Below are 23,827 nucleotides of genomic sequence, written 5' to 3'. Positions count from 1 at the left end.
CTGCTCGTACAATTGAAAGGAATATTTAGCCCAAATTAATATTCTGACATTGTTTATTCACCCTCATGTTGTACCATATGCTGTTATTTGTTTTGTGGAACACAATTTTTGTTGTGAACTCTTGTGCGTAAAAGAGCTGTTGCATGTGAAGATTCTCTTTTGTGATTCAAATGACAGCATATGGGTTGCAGATTAAATAATGACTATTCATGGTCACGCATATAAAGTCACAAATCAAACTCTGCTATCTTATCAATGTCATTAACAAACAAGTGTAATTAGGTTTGCATTGAAAGCTTTTAGTTTGTGGGACGGCTGGGCTGAATCTTATCTCTTACACACACTGATCTCCGGATTCATGTGACCTCTCAGTCCCTCCTGCTTTATTTTCTGAATGAACAAAGAGCAAATGATTCACTTATGACTATATAATCATAAGACTTGGTGACCTCCCATTACATTTGCCTTTAAAGCAATTTCAACTGGCCAGGGTCAGTGATGACGGCATGTTCTTTTATTCCATTTCAGATACATTTTAACCCTTTAGTCTTGGGTTAACCAATGGAATCTGCCGATTATGGCAAGTTGTGATGTAGGATATGAGAGTTTTCTTTATAAAAGAAGAAGAATTTGATGAGCCACTATTACTTTTGATTGCAAACTTTGAGCAGTCTTCATGAGACCTTCTCCTGTCAGGAAACAGCACTGGGATGAGGGTAGTTTAGCTTGCCTCAGAGCCGTGCAGCAGATGGACATCAGGCGGTCTGATCACAATGGAAAAGGAGTCTGAATTACGACACACCATCTGGGACACTACTGTATTTCACTACTGCATTATTATTATTGTAATGAGGAACCAGTTTTTTTTTTTGTTCAGCAGTGCCAAATGTCAGCCACTGGGTTGGGACTGATTTTTCTAGTTTCTTATTTTTTATGATTTTTTAATGATTTTTTTTTTTAATAAGGTAATTTTATATTTTATATTGACTTTTTTATATTAGATCAATTAAATGAAATAAATATTAAATAGACAAATTTAATTTTTAATAAAATCAAATCAAATTGCTAAATTAAACTAAATCCTTTTCTTCTTCTTTTTTTTTAGAATACTATATTATGGTTTAGCTAGTTTGGGACCAAATATTGTTTTATAGCTGAGTGATAAGCTTATTTTTGCTATAAATAAAACATAAAAATAAAGGCCTGGTTCATCAGACAGGGTTTAGGTTAAGCCAGGATTAGACTATAGTTCAATTAATACATTTAAGTATCTTTTATAAATAATACTGGTCTGCATCTTGAGACAAAACAATGTCAGTGCAAGTTTCTTTCAGTTTAAACAGCCCAGATATGCATTTTAGTCTGAGACTAGGCTTAAGCTTTGTCTGTAAAACCAGGGGGAAAAAATAAAAACTTTATAAAACTTTGGTAACAGGTTGAACACTTGAACTTGGTGAAGTTACAACCATCTTGCGTTATCAGTTTCATTCACCCATTAGATCTGTAGAAACACTGAAAGAAAAACAATTATGCTGACAATTTTAATTTTCTCTTTATCCCTGAATCATTCAGACAAGTATATTCCATTGAGCTCCTGTGGTCTTTTCAGAGGTTAGGTCATACCGGATTAAGCACCATTTTCCGCTTTCACGCTGTTCAAAGAGAAATTCTTCATCAAGCTTTCCGCTGTCCTTTCTCCCTCTGGAACCCCGGTGTCTTTTTGTGTGACCTTTGACCTGGGCTCTTTTGCCGTGCGTTTGGGTGAGAGGTGGCTGGAGACTGGCGGTCAGGGGAAGGACAGACACAATGGAGCGGCTGAGAGTCTTCAGCCTGGGAGTTCCATCACTTTAAATCAATGTTCCTCACTGGGCCGGAGGGCTACACACCACCCTCAAACCAGTATCCCAGTGTGTGACTTCTGTGGTGTGAGTAAGGCCTATAGATGTATAGTGTTTGGGTTATTCTGAATTCTTTCGTTCACGGGATACTGGAACCACAGGAATCTCCGCATGCTGCTGGATTGATCGGTGAATTCTTAGAAGAGGACTCATTTTAATGTGACGTGATACCTCATCTTCATCTCTCTTTATGTGGCATATGCCACATCCTCAGCCACCAGCTTCTGCACCACATTCAGGATAGAGCTGTCAAAACACAATTCTGCCCTGCTTAATAACCACGATTTAATGGCCTTGAAATCCAGTGAGTAGTGCTTTCTGCTCGATTGTTACATTACTTTCTCCATAATATTAGTCATAATATAATCTGTGGCCCCATTTGCACCTGCTCTTAGCCTGATATGAACCCTCTGTGGTATACATTATGTTTGGGACCATTAAGATTTTTGTTATGTTTTTGAAAGAATTCTCTTATGCTCACTAAGGCTGTATTTATTTGATCAAAAATATAGTAAATATTGTGAAATATTAATGTAAAAGAACTGTTTTCTATTGTAATGTATTTTAAAATATAATTTATTCCTGTGACGCAAATCTGAATTTTCAGCATCATTACTCCAGTCTTCAGTGCCAGTAGTCTCAGGATGCGTTTACACTTGTAGGTCGATTCTATCGATTGTTGGTCAATTTAGGGCTGTGTATCGGCAAGAATCTGGCGATACGATACGTATCACGATACAGGGGTTGCAATACGATATGTTGCCATATATTGCGATACTGTAAGCAAGACAATATATTGGTATATTTCTTATTTTAGGAATAGGAGAATAGGATATAATTTTAGGAAAACTGTCATTTAGAACACACCACCAAACCTTAGCAACAACAAAAAATCAATTTACATACGCACACACACACACACACACACACACACACACACACACACACACATATACATATATAATTTTTTTTTTTACAAGAACATAGTGGAATCTGCATTTGCATTAATCTGTCTCTGTAACATTCAATGCTATTGAACCACTTTTTGTGCAGTTCGAGGGACAATTAAGTGCTTGCAGGAGTCAGATTTGACTGATCATGGGTCAAGAGGAGGGATGACCTACAAAACCATGGTGGAGGATTTGCTACTCAACGGATCTGGAGCTCACTAACAAATATCTTATATCGTAAGATGCTCTCCCTTTACACAGAGTGCGCGTGATCGCGAAATCGAAAGTGAAAGTGAACAGCGCCAGCGCTCATTTAAAAGAGATTTAAATACTCCCCATTGATACGTGAAAATTATATGCAATATTAGAATGTTTGCGGGAGCAGGCGGAACTGGACAAACCTTGCGGGAGCGGAACACACATTGTCACTGTTTAAGTTCAGAGGTAATAAGACTGCTATCTAGCGGTCGGGATATAAACTCAAAACGAAACAATGCCCATGAATCTTGTATACATTTTTTTTTAAATATCAAAATTGCGTTTTTGAGAATCGATACAGTATCGCCAAACAAAATATCGCGATACTCACGTGTATCGATATTTTCTTACACCCCTTGTCAACATAGGCCTAGTAGTATTTTTATTAGCCTATAACTCAAGAAGAGCTTATAAACTGTGTAAAGGAGTCAAAACAGCAACGGGAATTCCTCCTTGAGGATTCTGTCCTTTTTAGGGTTGCATCTTATAACATCACATCCTGTTTTTGGTTCATTTAGACGTCTTCGGTCCATGTTGCATTCATACATCAGTGGAACTGCACCAGAGTTTGTTTGGAAGTGGACCTATACCCCCTGAAAAGGTGGGTTTCGGTCCGGTTGTTGGGTGCGCAACAAGGTTCAGATGCCAGCGTTCACACTTAATCAAATGAACCACATTAACAGAGTAATCGTTTTAATCAACTCAGAGCTGCCAAGTGTAAACACCCTCAGACCAGAAGTTAATTTCCAGTCTCTGATAGACCACATCTGTCTATGGCAGAAGTAGAATGAGTAGTGTATGCCAGTATGCGATTCTGAATGCAGCATGAGACTGCTGACCCAATCGGTCTGGGCCTGTTCATGACTCAGTGAAGAGCAGTCACAGATAATCCATCGATGACAGATGATCATTTCCACTCTCACCAACAATTTTGCAAAAACAGCCAACAAAAGTGCAGAGCGTTCTCCTTTGAAATGCTGATCATTGTGGAACAAAAGCTAAATGTGAACTTGAGAGAGAACAATTCACAGGCCTGTCAGTTATGAATATGAATGTTTCAATTTCCTGAAGTGTTTAGAGAAATCATGTGCCTGTAAGAGCATGCCTGTGCTGATGTTTCTTCAGTGAAACGCTCTCATTTTCTGCACACAGTCTGTCAGACGTAGCACCATGGCTTCTTTCAGGGTGAACTATAGCTCATGTTTGCCCCCAGCTGCTGTCACTGGAGGAAAAATCGCTATGTTATTTCCATCTTGTCTAACAGCATGAGTTCACAGAGAAATGCTCTGGTTTAACTGTTTAATGTCTAATGTATGGGAACACACTGATGTGTCAGTGCACTCAAAAGGTACGTTTACCCGACAACGATTTATACTAAAAACAGAAAAGTTTTTCCTTTGCATTTTTGTGCACAGACAAAAATGTTATCAATATGATCCCCATTTACATGGATCCACAAAATCGAGTAAAATCGCTGTATTAATCATGCCAGGCCAGTAGTTGGTGATGTTACTTTCACACCTGCACACATACATATAGACTGAACATGTAACATGCGCACGATGTCACCGTTTTCATAGTTTACATGGAGATGATAGTAGTATCATTTTTTCAATTTTTTGCACATTGAAACCCATTTTTAAAAGTTTGCATTTTCAGGACCCCGAAACGCAGTTGTTGTGTAAATGAACAGCCAAATCGCACTAGAAGTTTTCTGTGTTTAATTGAAAATGGTGCCATGTAAATACCTCCTAAGAAGAAATTCAGGGAACCTATCACCAAATTTCTGCATTGTTTGATTTTTTTTATGAGTTGTAGTAAATTAACGATATTGTCTTTTAATTTATGCAGTGGATTTCTACTTCCCAGCATGCTTGGCTGGATAAAGAGAGATTGGCTGCATCCAAAATCATATATAGTAGGCAAAATTGTATATGGTTTTATTTTGGGTTTTTTAGTAAAGTGAAGGATCTGTTGGAGTTCAGTTGGAGAATTGACATTGATTTAAGAGTTTAAGACATTTAAGACCAAATTTAGCTTAATCGCAATCGCAAAGTTTAAATCGCAACATATAATCATTGCAGCTAATAGTGTTCACCGTCTGTTTGATTATGTGTAATTTGTAACTAACTGCATGATTCTTACTGTACATTTCTGCCATAGTCACCACTAATAACCTACTCCTAAATGTAATGTAGAAACGTACTATTTTCGGTAAAGCTGCTTCGTGAAAAGCGGTATACAAATAATCTTGAATTAAATTGATCATTATACCATTTATCATTCATTAAATTTACATAATAAATAAGTTACATTTAACGTGCTATGCAAGCTGTTATGACTGAAAGAGATAAGATTAATTGGTTCAGTTATGTTAACGTTAGTTGGAACAACTTATTAACTTGAGTAATCAACTTAAACATTTGTTTATACTCCTCTAGTTTGTTGAACATAATTTCATTAGAAGTTGTCATAACGCATTCTTAGTGAATTTATCCCACATACGGACACTGATCTCCCACTTGGGAAAGTTGTTTGTCTTGGCTGAATGTCCAGCCGGACATGTTATTCACCTCTCCCATTTTCCCACACTTCCAGACCACTGGCCGTCCTCATCCAGCCAAGCCCACAGAACCAGAGCTGCCAGGAGGTGCCAAGCAACTTATCTTGGAGTTGAGCTGTTATGTCAGCACATCTAGCACCCGCTGGCCTGTGCCGATGAGGATGTGAGAGCGCTGCTGCTGCCGCTGTCCTGAGCACAACAATGAGCACAGGTGCTGAAAAGCTGCGGGACAGTGAGTCTGCTGCATGTGCCAGCTGCACTGAAGAAACAAACAGGGCAACATCCGTTTCATGCGGACCGATGCTCAGCTGGATTGTGCCAAAGTTTGATTTGATCTGATGAACTTGATGAGGCCTCATGAGTTTCCACACAATGCAAAAATGGTCCAGAAAAACATAATTTGACTGTAGATTACCTCACTGAAAAAAGTAATAAGCCACACAAGGATGTTTTAGCCATGAGAAGCAGAAACCCCATTACCCATGATAAAGTCACTGAAACAACTGTGTCTTTTATAAAAAAATGGATTTAGCAGCAATATGATAAAAGGCAGCAATGTTAATTTCATTCATTAATATTAATAATTGCAATTAACAAATGTTCTGGTAGTAGTTCATTAGCGTGCAATTTCACAGGCAAAAAGATCTATTCTTAATAGTGTCGAGATGTATGAAGCACAGTTCACACTGAGGTCACTTTCAAACCAAGCAGCTTTCTGTTGATCAATTTGACGAATTCGCATGACAAACTTGAACACAAGTGAAATTTCTATTTATATGACTGAATCACCCACAATATTTCAGAGCAACAGTAAATGTGACCACAACTAGGGTGGATGCAGTCACTAAGCACTGTGTTGTCTTGGCATATTAATATTTGATATGGTCTCAAGATGTCTGAATTTTATAGTCATTTTTGAAGGGGCCATAACACACACAGTTTCACCTAATCTCGTGTTAATCTTGAGTACCTATAGAGTAGTACTGCATCCTTCATATCTCCCAAAAGTCTTTAGTTTTATCATATTTATAAAAGCAAGATACAGCTTTACGATTCTCTCCGGAAACAGCAGAGCTCCTGGAGGCGCGCCGTGGCGGAGCTGAAGAGTGACGAGCACTTGAGCTCCGACTGCCAACTAAACACAGACATTTGATGCAGTTTTACTTACCGTCTGCAGTTCTGAATCATGACTGGGATCTTTTATAGCTGGCACCGCTCCATCCTTCAGTATCAAACGATGTGCTAATCCAGCGTTGAACTGGGCCTTGTTTATAAAACGTTCGTCAACAAACACACTTGTGAAACTCCATTACTGCTCCGGAAAAACAAACTGCATCCACTGTTTACATAATGTTGGGTTCTTTAGGAAGCTGAACAAAGTTATCTTTCCCTTACAACCAAAAACACACTTCCCGAGCAAGTCCCGTGCAGCGCTGCTGAATGAAGCGCGTTGATGGGCGCGATCTGCTCTCGCTCTGGTTGATGTGTGCGCGGGCGTGCTCTTCCGGGAGAAATGCCCATATAAGTAGTTCCACCCTCATCTACGTCATGAAGAGCCATGATCGAAAAAAAAAAACTCTCCGAAACTTGTATGAACCCGGAAGTAAGATTTTTAGCACAGAAATACTCCATCATACGTCCAAATTGTTTTTTGAAACATTGTCCATGCTTAGCATGAGAATCTTTAAAAGTGAAAACAACTCTGAATGCATGAAACACCCCCCTTTAACATTGTTCATCCTATGAACTAACCATTTTGTTGTAATTGCCTGCACAGGTGAAAGGATTTCCTTGTGGATTCGATGCGTTGATCAACAGAAAGCTGCTTGGTTTGAAAGTGACTTCTGTGAACTGTGCTTCATACATCGCTACTAATGACAATAGACAATGGAGCTTTTTTGCCTGCTATATTTCACTAATGTGACCGCACCCTATCTAGCTGATGTTTCAGCAATGACTTTACCAGACTGCATGCTCTCTACATTTTCTTAAGATTTGAATATCAAATGACACATTGGAGCATTGCCAGGACTGACATAAGTACTGGGATGTTTTACCTTCTATTCACGGAGCATCATGGGTTTTTTGCTAGTGAAATTATATAAAGTGTCAACCGAAAGCTGTGTATTTCTGAGCATCTTTGACCATGATCAAGACTAGCTTACTGTGCAGTATGTAGATATTACCGGAGTATGTAGGCCAACTCTATACTGTCTACTGTTTTTTTTTTTTTTTTTAAGACTTTATCCAATGATAACTGCTTCAAATAATATTATGCTATGTTGTCACATGACCTCAAGATCAGCAACTTTAAAGTGTTTTTGAATTCTTCCATTCAATAAGCATGCATTAAATTGAACAAAAGCAACATTTATAATGCAACAAAAAAATCTCAAAATAAATGCTGAACTGCTGAGCAAAAAAATCCTGAAAAATATCTATCATGGTTTCCACAACAACATTAAGCAGCACAACTGTTTTCAACATTGATAATAATAATAAATGTTTCGTATAAAAGCATATTAGAATGATTTCTGAATGATCATGTGACACGGAAGACTGGAGTAATGATGCTGAAAATTCAGCTTTGCATCACAGGCATAAATTACATTTTAACAAATCAAATAAATGCAGCTTTAGTGAGCATAAGATACTTTTTAGAAGAAGAAAAAAAGAAATCTTTCCGACTCCAAACATTTGAATAGTAGCCTAGTCATTTTGCATTTTAGTTTATTTTTTTAATGGTTTAACATTTGGAAGTCCAATCAAATAATAAATCTACATTCTGTAGAGAGGATTTCTTCTGGTTTAATGATCACATTAGAAATGTACGGTGACAGAGCAGAGCAGAGCAGACAGACGATTACTGTGGCAGGATCCAGACACAGATTTGGACACAAAGTGCTGAGGAGGTGACCAGGTGTCACATTTTCTGCAGAGCAACTGCTCACGGTCTCAAGCCCCTGCTGTGAGGTCAATCATTCACAGACTGCTCAAGAGCTTTAGCTGACTGACCCACAGCCCTGAATTAATTAGCAATGTACTCTTAGTGTCCTAAAGTAAATCTTCTGTCAACGAAATTAGCTTTTGATGCAACCAGACACAATGAAATAATGCCATGACACATCTTAAAATCTGTCAACTTTAATCTCATAGAAGACATTAGTTGTATTAAATACACGTTATTATTGCTTTTCCAGTTTTTCTAATGAATTAAGTTTATTCTCATGTGACAGAAAAGGCTTATAACAAAGCGATAGTGTCCGAAACAATATTTACATGAAATACAAAAATATAAATTCACAAAATGGTATTACAGATAAATTTACAATAACCAACTCTATAAAATTAAAAATATATTTCTATAAAAAGCTATTTAAATAATCTTACAGCTCAAGTTTTTCAGAGAGCACAGCCATTCCTGTCAAAAGTGTATTTCTTATGCATTTGTATTTGAGTGTGTTTGTATGGGTGCAAGTCTTTGTGAACGTCATCGTCAACCCTGACCATGTCTTCTCCATCTTCAAAGTAGTTCAGGTTTGTCAGGTGCGGTCTGGCTGTCGTCCCCCAGCGGAGCTACAATGTGGTGGGCCCCAGTCACCCCGTCTCTTACTCACATGCCTGGAGGAAAAAACACAGTCAAGCAGAGAACAGACTTAGTACATTTTCATGTTAGGGCTGGACGATATGGCCAAAATCTTTTCTATTTGGAAATATTTTAAAATGTAATTTATTCCTGTGATGCAAAGCTGCATGTTCAGCAGTTTCAGTGTCACATGATCCTTCAGAAATCATTCTAATATGCTGATTTGCTGCTCAAGAAACCTTTATTATTATTATCAATGTTGAAAGTAATATATTATTATCATTAAACAAACTTTATTATATGTCCCTTTTATTTTACATATTATATTATATCATATTATAGTAAATACATTAAAGGTACTCCATTTAAGTTGATTATTTGGTCTTAAAAAACAATAGATGTAAATTAAAAGATTGTTTGCTGTATTCTTAATTTTTGAAGCTGTTTTTGCACTGACTATATTATGTAACACTTGTATATTATATTGTATTATATCTGAAAGTTGTCTATCATATGTGTGGGCAAAATAACTAGAGTGTGATACTTTCCAAATGAAGCACTGTCTGAGATCTTAAAGTGTGCTGTGTTGTGATGCTGCTCAGCAACTGTAAACAAATTAACTCATTCTCAAATTCTGTGTAAAAGCACCCATCAATAAGTTTGTCCTCATCTCAACTTGTTTGGGATGTTTTGACACTTGCATCATGTAAAGCAGTCCTAACCACTCGAAATATATCTGTAAATGGTAAAGCAGAATCTCTACAAGCTGACATATTTCTACCATTTACACACTGTTATACCATTCAGCCCTTGCTATCAACAGACAAGAAATACACTGCAGCATGATTTTATGCATGTTTTTAAACCACCCAACATTTCACCCCATTTTTGTCTCTAAAATTGACATCATTCAGCACTTACTTGCTAATGTTCTGTCAAGGTCAGCAATGAAGTCCTCTAGCTCTTTAGTATCTCCGAGTTTAGCTGAAGAAGACAATACACAGTTGATCAACATAGTACAGCAAATAAACCTAAAACCGTCTCATTCGCATTAAATATGTAAAAAAGAAACATATATTTCAACTCACGTTTAGGAGATGTGACCAAGGGACTGTTTGGTGAGGGGGAGAAGACGCTGGGAGAGTTGAGCTTCTCATCACTGAAGCTGAAACTGTTTCTGTTCAAGGACTCTGCACCTGTTACAGAAGGAAAGAAAGAGACAGAGGAAGTCAGAAATGTAAAACTGACACTTCCGAAAACTCTACCGTGTTTTGTTGCAAATTCATATGTCACGGGTCAGTTTGTGTAACATGCCATATCCACAAAAAACATGAACTACATGCAAGGTAAAAGAAAGTATGACTCAAACTGCATTAAATACTATTTCACTTTCAACATTTGTACACTTTTCAGTTACACTTTATTTTAAGGTGTCCTTGTTACAGTGTAACTATACATTTAAGCACTGAGTAATATTAATTAACTACATATACTTACTATATGGTTAGGGTTAGGCTTTGTGTGTAATTATGCATAATGTATTGTACATGTAATAGTAAGTACATGTAACATGTGTAACAAGGACACTTTAAAATAAAGCGTTACCCACTTTTCCTTGCCGAGAGCATGAAACCATTGAAATTCAAGGGGCAGCTGGAAAAACTCAAGTCTGAAAGTCTATAGTATTCACTTGTGTTGAGTCACCATTTAATGCCTAATGTAAAAGCAGTGGAGCAGCACTGCTCTCTACCACACAGGCTTGCCAAACATGTGCAGTGACCCATAACCGGAGGGGGAAGGGGGTGTTGGGGGTTAATCTGTGCTAGTAGAGCGGGTTGAGTTTGTAATCAATGCATACTCCTCTAATAAAAGACTCTCTCTCACGAGTACACTTTCAAAGTGGGTTCAACCGCGACCCACCCTCGAGCAGGTTCATTTAAATCCAAAGGTCTGACCCGGTACGCCACACTCAATCTTAAAAAACGTTGTTTACACATTCGTAGCCCTGCTCGACGTTAAAGGCAGAGCAGGCGTGCCATTACACAGAAGCTCAACTTTTCCCACCGCCTCAGTCATTAGATCCTCTCGCCTGTCAGCTGGTGAAACGTGCCAGTATCCTCTCAGCTGAGACTGACTGTGTCATCTACATTAGTGCTTTTAAACCCTAAAATCAGCCAAATAATCATATATTTATACACAATTAGATTAATTAATTAAATGCACTTGTGAAAAAGAAGCGTGCTTAATTGTACTGAATGTGCACGTTAAAGTATTTTTTTTTTAAATATTGTATTTGCAGATAATAAAATACGAATTCAATTAGTGTACTCAAGTGTAAAAGGTACATATTTCTAAACACACTTAGGTACACTAACTGTAATAATGTCAAATTTGTAAGTTTTACTTTAAGGTTCCCTTATAATCATTAAGTTGTATTAATCTCGTGTCATGCTTTAAAGAAGTACTTTATTATCATTTTAAGTGTAGTGTGTTATTCAATATTAAAAGTTAATATATTTTAAATGCACTACATTGTAACTTCATTGCATGTGTAATTATAAATATATTCAACTAACGGCATTAAATATAAATTGAATCTAATGCAATTTCATTTCATTGCAATTAACATGCATTTGAGTGTCTGAAAACATTACATTCAGTTCGCACTTAAGTATGGTGTTTATGTAATAAATACTCTTTTTAAAAGAATGCAAAAGTGTTCTCTCTTTTTCTCAAGGATATGCTTAGTAGCTTTTAAAAGGAAGGTTGATGTTTTATCCAGTATAAAGTCCTGAAGCAAAACCGCTTGAAGCCACTGATCCAGATCAATGGCACGTGTCTCAAAATGGCATCAGGCTTGATTGGATCCAAAATGCAGTTGCACAGATCCATGAGGGCACTGCAGGGCACATAATGCCATGACTGCACCAGAGGAAGGTTTATTGTGCCAACACAGAGTCTGTCACATACCCCGTTTGTTCCAGAAGAAAAAGGGTGGGGTAAAGAGATCGCTTGTTGCTTAACCATTAAACACAAGAACACCTCTAGAGCAAAAGTGAAAAGGAACATTTCTATGCACTCATAAGCAATCAAACAGAACGCTTCCATATATATCCATTCATGATGCAATCCATCTTCAGATTCTGGATCCATCCCATCAGCACTTCAACACACAAGAAGGTTTGGATATATAATGGATTTCAGGCTAAGAAAAAAGTGTTTAACTTGAAATTGATACCCTGAAGTCTCCACAAAACGTCTGAGCAAGGCACTGGTTCTTTGTCATTGGCTGGACCGTCTCAGGGTCTGACTGAACTCTCTTCTGCTTCACAATCTCCTAACAGCTATTACAGCTGACTATCAGAAATGTCACGGTTTTCACAAGTTTCAAGGTCTTTTAAAAGACGTTTAATGAAACCCAGCTGTTCTTTGTGCTTGTGTGTGGGCTCAGATTAGATTAGATAAGATTAACTTTTTTTAAAAAAAAAAAAAAAAAAAAAATCGTGAATCGAATCGAATCGTGAGTTGAGTGAATCGTTACATCGCTACTTCTGAGGCTGCCGGGCTTTAGTCGTGACGCAGTGATAATGGCTTCAGGGCGCTTCTATCATTCTTCTGGAATAATAAAAGCATCTTTCTCCTGCTGCATACTCACTCTCAGCGTCGCTGATGCCGCTGTCGCTGACGCTCGCGCTGCTCCGTCTCTTCACGGTTTTCAAGTGCTCATCATATCTGAAGTGCCGCTTCTCCACGGGGGACGAGAAATCCTCAATGACAGCGTCGAATTCACACAGCACGGCGCTGAGGTCGTCATCCTCCTCAGGAAACGCTGGAAAACGCAACGCAAGAGATTTGTCGCAGACTTGCAGAAACAGAATAAGAGCGACAAAGTATCGCCTCAGTGTAACAAGCATGCTTCACTGAACGAGTCTTGCTAAATTGCAGTAAGTTTTATTAAATCTTTTTGACTTACATTTGCTCTGTGACTTTATCTTTGGAGACTTCATCTTCTGTACTCCTTTAGTGTGTTAAACTCCCAAATATCCGACAAATCTGTTGACACACTCTCCCTCTGTGCTGTCTGAGCTCCTCGGCGCGTACAGTGCGCTCTGTGGGGCTGTTTTAAATATCGCCCGGCTCTGGGAGAGGGCGGGGACTGAGGGAGGCCAATGAGACGCTCGCACTCGTTTTAGCCCTCAGTGTGAGTTACATGGCCTGGCGTCATTCCTCCCTGAACTATGTGTTAGTAAACAGCTACTATGACACATGTGCGACATCAGTACTGCTTTATTTTTAACCATAACTCCATCATGGTCACCCTTTTGCGATGACTTCACGTGTTGCAATGTTTTACCATCAATACAGCAATAATGTTACAGGAAAAATGGCTAACTGTGTGTAATGCAATACGGCATGAAAATATATTTAAAGATGCATTACAGTTCAAAAAGCCCTTTGGAATCTCCACATGTGGTTCAATATATTTATTAAAAATGTTAATTCTTCATGCCTTGTTTCATGTAAGTTGATGTGTGATGGTCATTTGCAGTGTTGGGGAAAGTTACTTTTAAAAGTAATGCATTACAATATTGCGTTACTCCATAAAAAAGTAACTAATTACGTTACTTAGTTACTTTTTATGGAAAGTAATGCATTACGTTACTTTTGCGGTACTTTTTAAATCTGGGCAGGGCTTGCGCGTAACTCGCGTTACTTGTAATGCGTTACCCCCAACACTGGTCATTTGTACAGTTTTGGCCAAAAACAAGACAGGCAGAAGCATGCAGTGTATACTATACAGTATATATATATATATGTCAAATATATGAGAAATAAAAATAAAGTTATTTAATAATGATGATAATTATGATTATATGAGTTTATACACACACACATATTGTTTTCAACATTGATAATAATTGATTATAATAATAAATGTTTCTTGACCATCAACTCATTATATTAGAATATAATTAGTATAAATTATGGGAAATTATATATCATTTCTCCTTTTCTACTTTACTTTTCCCCAAAATAATGTATTTTCAATGTAAGATATAAATGTGATAATAAATATTCCAGAACTACTTGGTGCTTCACCAAATATTTTAATATTTTGAATGTACAAATGTTTTTTATCAATAAATGCAATTACATATAAGGAGGAAAGTCACATTAAAGGTAAGGGTCAAAGGTTAGGATGACGGTTTAGATGTAACAATATAATTTGATGTAAAACAAATGCATTATGTGTATATTACCCACTTTTTTTCTGTTTTAATTTTAATTTTTTTGGTTTTATTTTGGTGTTAAATTCAAAGTATTCGCATTTTCTGTGTCAAGTCTAATCGTTGCCATTCCTGTTACTGTTATTCACTAAACTGATCTGGTCCAAGTTAAGTTTCTGCAGACATCTGGTGGTGACTAAACGTATGTGCACTCAAGTTATTAATTCATGGCAATTAGATTAGATTCAGATCCATTTTATTGGTCAGGTGTGTTCACATACATGAAAAATGTGTCATTGATTCCAGAAGCTTCAGTACTTTCCAGTGCACAGGCAATTTCACAAGGACAAACAATACTTTTAAGGCCTAACTGCTTAATCATAAACAGTTAAATCCTGCTTTTTGTTATTTTTAGTGGGGCTGTGGGATTATCACTTGGAAAAGAATTCTTCACACCTCTGGTGTTGGAGTTAACAGGTAGACACATGGTAAAACAAGACATGTGTTTGCAGCTGCACTTGCCTGCTGACTTTAGGGTTTAAGTGCACATGGAAGGTGTCAAAAACAACACTTACTGTCTGAGAGGGTGAGATCTGTTCGGTTCACAAAATAAAATGTTCACAAGGATTTGCTGAATGTTGCTGTCAAAAAAAAAAAAGGTTAATGATTGAATTTCAAAGACTTTTCCAGTTCCCAGTGGGTTGTATTTTTTATTTTTATTTTGGATTAGGATTCAACAAATACTTTTGCGAAGATTGTACCGGTACTTGCAGTCATTTCCGACTTTAAAAAAAATACAGCTGAGCATAACTAGACAAATATAGCCACTACAGAAATTTCCATGATTTTTAATTTTAAAATTTTCCTATTTCCATTACTGTGGGAACCCTTTTTATATTTAAAATCTTTTAAATTCCTCTTTAATCCGGATTGATCACAACTGTTATATAGAATATATCAAAAATAATTCGTTTTTGTGCACATTTTATTTTCATATTCACTTCCAAACACATCTGACAGTCACTGCAAACCATTTACACAATGCCATTTTTCTCTCAAGTACAAATAATACATGATGCTGAATAATCGAGACAAACGTCAGACATGATACAATCTCAATTTAAAGTGCAATACAGTCCCCGTTTTCCAAATGCTATTGCTTGCAAAAAGGGTTGTCAATAAAAAAAATAAATGATTGATCAAGCCTTTGAGATGTGTTGAAGTCTAATTGATGCATTGATTTGCTTGTAAAAGACGACAAAAAACACTAATATGTTGCAGATTACTGTGTTTCACAAATGCATCACATTGAGGTTGGGACACAACACTCACATTTATGATAAAGAGTGTGTTTTCCCTTGTGTTTAATCTCACTTTGTTTCATAATAATGCTCTGAATGCTTTGACAGTGGCGCCCACTAGTGTTCATGATGGAGTCATTAATAGCTTTAGCTATGCAGTCTGTCTGGTTCAGTTTAGATATAATATATGCTTTCAAAAGAAATAAAATGGAGAAGTAAGTGAAAATATAATAGTAATTTATCTGTATCCGCAAGCATAATAGAAAGCTCACGGTGCACAATAATGAGGACCAATGTGTTATTTCTGATACCTCAGACATGCCCAAGATTGCCTTTAGAAGTTTCACAGCGGCAACCTATGTGGAATTGTAACATTGAAACAACATGCAAAGTTATTACAGACTGAAAATGTTATTACAGTCTCTCCTGAATGAGATCTTTATGACACTGAGCATGTTTCTAGAGAGTTAATAACGCTCTTAAATAATAATATGTAGTAATAAGACATATAGGCATCCCTTGCTGCATAATATGTGGTTTAACTAAACAAAACCCTCAAAATGCTCCACAGTTTATGCTTCCAAAGAAATGTGTAAACTGCACATACACCAAATGCAATCCTATAGACATATACTGTACTGTATATCTCCCAATCACTCTTTCTGTCTTAACTTCATACAGAACGTCACCCTAAATTATTGCACTGTATGGGTCAAAGTGCATTAGCATAAACAGGGTGTGTTCTCCTCCTGTCCACCAGCGAGCTGTAAGAAGCTGCTCTCACTTGGCTGTTTCAGTCTCAGCGGCTTGTGATTCTTCAGCCTGTAGGCCAGCGTGAGGAAAATGGCATCTACATGCTCTTTTTCTGCAGGGTCTCTTGCAGACGTCTCAAAAAGCGGGAAGTTGTAGCTGTCAGCCAGTCGCTGAGCTAAAAGCGTGGACACCTCTCTGGCTCCTCTTAAGTCACATTTGTTCCCCACTAGGATGCGGGGGACCATGGGAGGGACTGAGTGACGGCTGCACTCCTCAATCCACTCCGGCAGACTCTCAAATGAAGCCAGGCTGGTCACGTCATACACAAAGATGATGGCATGGACGTTCCTGTAGTAATGCTCCACCATACTCTTCCTGAAGCGCTCCTGTCCCGCCGTGTCCCAGATCTGCAACTGAGAATGAGAATGTAATTTGCATCATTGTAGATATTAAATTATACTAGTATAAGACCAGGACTAGTGGTCATAAAGATCTCAGCAGTTTTGAGTCCAAAGTCCTATATTACACACACATCACAAGTGACATTAAAATATATATTTGAATTCTAACTACACATTAATACAATTCTAATATAAGTAAACAATAATTATACTACTCTATTTAAACAATCATACAATATTTAAAGTGTTGTCTACCACTGAAAGGATAACGGTCAACAGTACACACAGCACATCCATTGTTAAGAAGAATGCCATACTCGATATTCATAATCAAAATGCTCTTTACAGCTTTCTGTACGGATCCTTACCTTTATGTTTTCTCCATCAAGGTGCAGGGTTCTCTCTCTAAAATCTACTCCGATTGTTGCCTCGGGGTTTTGGAGAAATTTACCACCGCAAAAGCGGTAAGTTAGACACGTCTTTCCAACATTTGAATCCCCAATAACGATAATCTTAAAGACCCTCGCCTGAGCACTGTCATAATCCTGACACGAGTCACTGGCCAGACTGTCTCTTGTGTAAATCGTCGCGAAATCATTGTTGCCCGTTGTGTTTTCTATTGCCATAGCTCCGATACTCGGGAAATATCGCGAGAGGATAAGAACGAGATCTTAACGTGAACTCCCGTGACCTTTGCTCACTAAAAAAAAAAAGTGTCAAAACGCCTGAAGCTGTAAAAGCAGTGAATAAAATGATGTATAAAGTATAAACGGACTTTATTAACAGTTCCAACCCTTTAAATCATATTACATAAACGTGATAATTTAACAGACAACTATAACACTTAAACAACGAAAATAAGCAACACACAGAAAATTGGTAAAACGAGGTAGGGTACAACAGAGCTAATTGCTCAAAGACGTATATTTTGTACATTTACTGTTAGCAGAATAATGTGTAGGTATAGCATACTTAAGAGGTTATGAAATGCCCCAAGATATTTGGAATAAACAGTAAATGAACCATCCTTCCTGAAGGATGGTTTATCTTAATAATGTATCTAAAAGTGATCTTGCGATATCAAAAGTGTATTACAATTTTGCTCCATATCACAGAAAATTGGTAAAACGAGGTAGGGTACAACAGAGCTAATTGCTCAAAGACGTATATTTTGTACATTTACTGTTAGCAGAATAATGTGTAGGTATAGCATACTTAAGAGGTTATGAAATGCCCCAAGATATTTGGAATAAACAGTAAATGAGCCATCCTTCCTGAAGGATGGTTTATCTTAATAATGTATCTAAAAGTGATCTTGCTATATCAAAAGTGTATTAAAATTTTGCTCCATATCACCTCAACCAATGTAGCCTTAATATTTGAAACCTCGCTTATCGTGTATTTTCACATTAATTAAATCCCCCCATCAATATTAAATAAAAATACATTAATTTTTTTCTTCTGATCATTATACACTTTGAGACCAGAAATAAACACATTTTCTTTAAGAGGGGCTGTTAGCCCCATAGTACCCTGTTCAAGATTCCAGCGTAATACTGTTCTTTATTTATGATCTTCAAAGACTGGCAGAGACACAATACTAACAATTATTTGTACCAATTTATAATCCTGAGACAAGGTATCATTCACTGGCCATATATCATAAAGGTAAGCATTTGTTTAATAATACTCATAACAGCATGAATTTCAAGTAGGTTCTCCCCTGGCTGCTGTGGCATGAGCCACATCGAAACAGGCTATTACTTTCAACACCTATATCTCAAAATACTTTGCAGCATATGCACATATGGCTCAGTTCCACATTTGACACTTTTATGGCAAGCCATTTTAGCTTAAATTATTCCCAGAGTTACTCGTCGTAATTGCATTCTTACTAGTAAGAATTCAATTACAGAGCTCTACAATTCAATTCTTACTAGTAAGATTTACAATTAGAGAGCTCTTTAATGCAATTCTTACTAGTAATAACTGAATTAGAGAGCTCTTTAATCTCTAATTCAGTTAATTAGCTCTGCAATTAAACATATCTTTAATGTGGTTTTTTACTAGTAAAAATTGAATTATAGAGCTCTGTAATTGTACGGCTTGCCATACACTTTATAACTGCATCGACTACCAATTTTCATCTGAAAATGAGCTTGAGCTGCCGGAGTCCGAGTCTGCGTCAGTCAATCCATCTAAGTCCCAGTCAGCGCTGGAGCCGCTGTCATCATCCTCTTCTGAGATGAAATTCTGACCGGACCCCAAGCACGCGGTATAAACCCGGGTGGAGAGACTTATGGATCCGAAGGACGATCCAAACATGGTGGCCACGTTTTTCCATGAGTCTCGAGTGGGATCGTATTCATGTATAACAAGCCTGCTCTTATTGTGATGGACTATTTCAATAGTTAGAAGAAGCAGTTTGCTGTTGTGTTGTACCACTTGGTAGTTGACAGCGCTGCTGCCAATGGGAATGTCTCCAATCCGCCTCCATTCTCCACGAGCTGGGTTATAGGCTTTAACTACGGGGATATCGCACAAACATATAATCTGCTCCTGAAAAACACAAGCCTTGTGGAGTTTACTGCGTTTCAGAGAGCCCCGCTGGAGCCAGAGGTTTTTCTTCGGCTCGTAGCCAAGCATCCTCCTCTTGTTCACCACATAAAGTCGCTCATTTATTGTCACAACCTGCATCTTTCCCAAAGAATGCGGCAAGGGGGCCACAAAACACCATTGGTTCCTCTGAATGCTGTAGCATTCTACTTCCTTGAGCCTGGCATCCGATACCGGATCCCTGCCTCCCACAATGTACAGGTGCCCATTGAGGTAGCCCATGTAGGAGTGCACTCTTCCCAGAAGTCTTTCCGCAAGCTCCTGCCAACAATTTAACAGAGGACTGTAGACCCAGAAGTGCTTGGACAGGTGCGAGGTGAGATACAGATTGTTCTCTGGCGTGGTGCAGACCAAAAACGTCTCCATAGGAGAGCGCTTGAAGTTCTGATTGGTGAGGTTCATGACCGGGGACGCCATAGAATAGATGTCGTCCGTATTGGGGTCATAGCACATGAAGGGCTCATTTGGCTGTCCGAAGAAAAGCACCATTTCTTTTGCACTCTTGCCAATTCTTTGTTTGGCAGCATGTACGCTCTTTGAAATCGTAGCGCTCGGCTCATCGCCGGCCCCGTCTAGGACATTCAAAAGATATTTCATTATAAAAGGCTTTGATTTGAGGCCTTCTAGATAAACCCTGTCTTTCTCTGAAAATAAAGGCCATCGCACGCATCTTAGGACCTGCAGTGCATCTTCAGCGACCTCATGTGGGTTATTCTCAACCCACTGTATTGCAAACGAACACACTTTGCGTTCGCAGTCCACGTCCAGAGAATCCAGTGTGAGGATCTCTTTAACCTGCTTCAGGTCCAGCTCACAAAGCTCTCGCGCGCTGGCACCGAGCTGGACGAAGTTCTTCGCGATGAACGCCTGAGCCTTGCTCTTCAACTCCAGATTGTCAAAAGTGTCGGCAAACTTCAAAATCCCTGCACAGTTAGAAAGGTCCAGCCTTCTGGTCATGAAGTTGGCACACGCTTGCCGGATATACTCCAGCTGCAGCATGTTGGCAGCTGCATAAAGCCGTTGCACGTTGCCTTCAGTGATTGTCACTTTGCCAGTGTAGCAGTAATCGATTATGACAGCCATTGAATGGGCGTCCACCTCGTGAATGGTGACGCTCCTCTGAGTGCTCTCATACAGTCCTCCGGTAAACATGCTCTTGAAATACGGGCTCGCGGCAGCCAGTATATTTCGGTTGCACTGGAAAACTTTTCCTGAGCAGCCTGAGGACACACTTTGCTCCGGATCGAGCTCCACTTCGATAGTCACGTCGACTAACAGCTGCGAGTCGTAGAGTAATTTCAGCTCTCTCATCAAGCTTAAAGCGTGATTTGTGTCCTCAAGCTCCTCAGGACCAGCGAAGCAGTTCACCGAAGCCATGTTTTCTCTGTCTGAACGCAACTAAATCCTGTCAGTTAGCGGCCTCAGCTCTAATGTAAGGTCTCTAAGTGTCATGAAAACAACAAGCTGTGAGCTGCAGGCACCGCTTCTTTGTTGCCTGACAACGCAGACATGTTTCATGAATGAAACGCGGTCCTTTTTCACTGTACGGAAGTGTTTTCAGGACAAACTATCGGCGGTGGGTGATGTCCGTTCCGTTTAATCTAATTTCGTTGGGTTTTTGATCCTGAGCACTCGACGTTGCGTGTCGCACTCTAGCATGCTACCGCGCGAGCTGCAGCGTACGGCGCTGATTGGTCACATCGGCTGCGCTCAGCTGCCTATATAGACAGCATTTATGGGCAGCGTAGGACAGTGCTCTCTCAGTGTGATACCAACAATGCTGCCCGCGGCTATGCGACTCAACAATGCCTTCTAGGTAGGCAGTTCACTACGATTTGAGACGTAACCATTCTCCGCGCTCTGTATTAAGTTCGGTTGGCCTGCTAAAGCTTTGTTCACAATGACATATCCTCAATATTCAATAATATTTCGTTTTAAATATTCGTTTTAAAATTGCAAGTATTGCAATTCGGGACATATGTATACACACACACACATATCCCCTTGAAAAGCAGTTAAATCTACTTAAATTGAATGCTCAAATAAACCATGACTGTTCAGTCTGACAATTTTATGAGTATTTTTAAATCAGATTATAACTCAGAGATATATATATAATTTTTATATTAAATTTATGTTCTAATTAAAGTAATATAATCTGATTTAAAAATACTCATAAAATTGTCCGGCTGGATAGTCATGGTTTATTTGAGCATTCAATTTAAGTAGATTTAACTGCTTTTCAAGGGGATTAGGGTGACCAATAAAGCAGCACTGCAGTTTGGCCTGAACTAGTGCTTACCACACTGACTGAGAAAGACACAGTTATGACCTTTTTATTATCGAAACAACAAAACATAAGTAAATGCATTGTGAATGTAAACATATTATATGAGAGTTTGATTGAGTGACAGAAGAATAAATAGAATTTGATTCGTGTAATTGAATAAGTAGTAACAAGAAGAATGGTTTCATGAGGTGTGTAAAAAAGTACTGAATATATAAAACTATTGAATACTATTGCATATTCTTCTATGAACACTGGAGGTCTAAAAGTCTGAGGCCACATTGAAAATTTGGATAATTCTCAAATCATGCTGGATTAAATTAACATTATCATGGAAATAATATACTTTATACTTTTGAACTGAATGTTATGTTTTCAGACACTTAACATGTTAATTACAATGAAATGATAATGTATTCTAATTAAAATTTATATGAAATGCACTTAGCTATGAAAACTATATTTTTAAGATTTGTAGTAAACTACAAGTCAATACAATTAGGTTGTAATGAAAAAATAATAAAAATGTAAGTTTAGAACAGCATTTTCACTATCAGACTTTTAGCTCACATAATTTTTCTTTGCCAAATGGTCTTAGTTATAACTGCGATTAAGCACATTAATCCTGCTCAAGGCGTCCTTGTTGTCTATGGTCTTGTGGATGGTAATGATCAGCTAGACTCTGCGGCTGAGCTTCTGGTGACCCCAGTGCAGGCAGCGCAGTCTCTCAGCCAGATCACGACGGCCCGCTCGTTCAAGACCGTCCTGCAGAAGCTTGGTTTTGTTTGGTTTGTCCCAGGAACGCTAGCTCATGCCTATCAATCAATAACACAAATCATCGGAGCTACCACAAATTAACACCAACACAACTCTCATAGAAAAAGGTGTAAGGTTTGTAAAATAAAGTCTAATTTAGAAAACAATAATAAACAGTTACATTTCGTAGTGTGTTGGATTAATACACACCATGATTCCAGCATTCTCTGAGCCTGAACCCTCTTTTCTTTGGATGTGGCATGAAACTGTCTGACTTCATTTCTGGTGAATCCCAGTTCAAATGCTAGAACGGTCCACTCAAAGCCTAACTGCTTAGCAATCTCCTGCACAGATTTCTTACTGATCACCACATCCTAAAGGACAAAGTACAGGTGGACATATAATGAGGAAAACTGCAATATTAATAATGATATTGTAGAGATGACTCACCTCTTGTGCCTTGTTTGGCATTTTATCCACATACACAAGGATTCTAGTTGGTTACATGAGCTACAATGCGAAGTCTGTCAGGACAGTACCATCTAATGTCTTTCTACTTGAAAAGAATTAAATTCACAATCCAAATACATGTAAAACACTTGCAAATTTGTGCTGTTGTCGCATATGCGACTGGAGCGGTCAGTGGTTGTCAGAGAGACTGTCCAACACACACCTGCCTGGTGAAAAATTAAAACAGCACATAGTTCACTCAAGCTTAACCTTAAACAGCATAAACACATTTCATTACACCAAATACACAAAATAATGTTCTTTTTAGCAGCATCATATGACCCCTTTAAGAATTCAGTGAGTGAGTGACATAAACATACATACAGTTTAACACATAAAGGTTTGTTTAATTATTAATCATACAACAATGCTAAATGATTATGTGTTTATAGACATATTATACTATATATTATCTTAACAGAGATATTGTGAAATTATCTCAATTTTAAAAGGACAGCAATATATTTAATCATGTCTGCCAACTTGACAAATATATTTACAATAATATTATTGTGACATATATAAAAGTTAAATTAACATTAAATGTTATTTTATAAATGTTAATGTATATTACAATTTTTTTAATTTTTTGTACAATATATAAAACGACAGTATATTGTCAGTGGGTCTAGTTCTTCAGCTGAACTGGTTCTATGCATCTGTTACATGTTAAGTTAGAATAGCTGCTAGTCCAGACCTCTTCTCTTCTTTAATGGTTGA

General features: G+C 37.9%; 3 protein-coding genes across 3 annotated transcripts; all 3 read right to left on the bottom strand.

The window, feature by feature from the left end:
* Positions 1–8,821: 8,821 nt before the first annotated feature.
* On the bottom strand, positions 8,822–13,365 carry LOC107664012 (regulator of cell cycle RGCC-like). Its single transcript, XM_016454461.1, has 5 exons — positions 13,229–13,365; positions 12,911–13,084; positions 10,344–10,451; positions 10,177–10,239; positions 8,822–9,290 (listed from the first exon to the last, which is right to left on the bottom strand). The coding sequence occupies exons 1-5, from the start codon at positions 13,260–13,262 to the stop codon at positions 9,283–9,285; spliced, it is 387 nt and encodes a 128-aa protein (XP_016309947.1). The 5' UTR covers positions 13,263–13,365; the 3' UTR covers positions 8,822–9,282.
* Positions 13,366–15,464: 2,099 nt separating this feature from the next.
* On the bottom strand, positions 15,465–17,631 carry LOC107663997 (ras-related protein Rab-33B). Its single transcript, XM_016454441.1, has 2 exons — positions 17,307–17,631; positions 15,465–16,950 (listed from the first exon to the last, which is right to left on the bottom strand). The coding sequence occupies exons 1-2, from the start codon at positions 17,562–17,564 to the stop codon at positions 16,507–16,509; spliced, it is 702 nt and encodes a 233-aa protein (XP_016309927.1). The 5' UTR covers positions 17,565–17,631; the 3' UTR covers positions 15,465–16,506.
* A 1,417-nt stretch (positions 17,632–19,048) lies between these two features.
* On the bottom strand, positions 19,049–21,216 carry kbtbd7 (kelch repeat and BTB (POZ) domain containing 7). The gene has a single exon (XM_016454443.1). The coding sequence runs from the start codon at positions 20,929–20,931 to the stop codon at positions 19,072–19,074; it is 1,860 nt and encodes a 619-aa protein (XP_016309929.1). The 5' UTR covers positions 20,932–21,216; the 3' UTR covers positions 19,049–19,071.
* Positions 21,217–23,827: the final 2,611 nt, after the last annotated feature.

The sequence above is a fragment of the Sinocyclocheilus anshuiensis genome, unplaced genomic scaffold, assembly GCF_001515605.1.
Source record: "Sinocyclocheilus anshuiensis isolate Anshui unplaced genomic scaffold, SAMN03320099.WGS_v1.1 scaffold247, whole genome shotgun sequence".
Taxonomy (NCBI): Eukaryota; Metazoa; Chordata; class Actinopteri; order Cypriniformes; family Cyprinidae; genus Sinocyclocheilus; species Sinocyclocheilus anshuiensis.
This window is presented reverse-complemented; position numbering and strand designations above follow the sequence as displayed.

What these genes read in the sequence shown, in the direction of transcription:
- LOC107664012 (XM_016454461.1), bottom strand. Translation starts at nt 13,262, where the DNA reads ATGAAGTCTCCAAAGATAAAGTCACAGAGCAAAT. An exon ending in GATAAAGTCACAGAGCAAAT is followed by an intron (nt 13,085 to 13,228) that starts GTAAGTCAAAAA and finishes TGCGTTTTCCAG; the next exon opens with CGTTTCCTGAGGAGGATGAC. An exon ending in CGGCATCAGCGACGCTGAGA is followed by an intron (nt 10,452 to 12,910) that starts GTGAGTATGCAG and finishes CTTCTGTAACAG; the next exon opens with GTGCAGAGTCCTTGAACAGA.
- LOC107663997 (XM_016454441.1), bottom strand. Translation starts at nt 17,564, where the DNA reads ATGGCAATAGAAAACACAACGGGCAACAATGATTTCGCGACGATTTAC. An exon ending in TTGATGGAGAAAACATAAAG is followed by an intron (nt 16,951 to 17,306) that starts GTAAGGATCCGT and finishes TCTCATTCTCAG; the next exon opens with TTGCAGATCTGGGACACGGC.
- kbtbd7 (XM_016454443.1), bottom strand. Translation starts at nt 20,931, where the DNA reads ATGGCTTCGGTGAACTGCTTCGCTGGTCCTGAGGAGCTTGAGGACACA.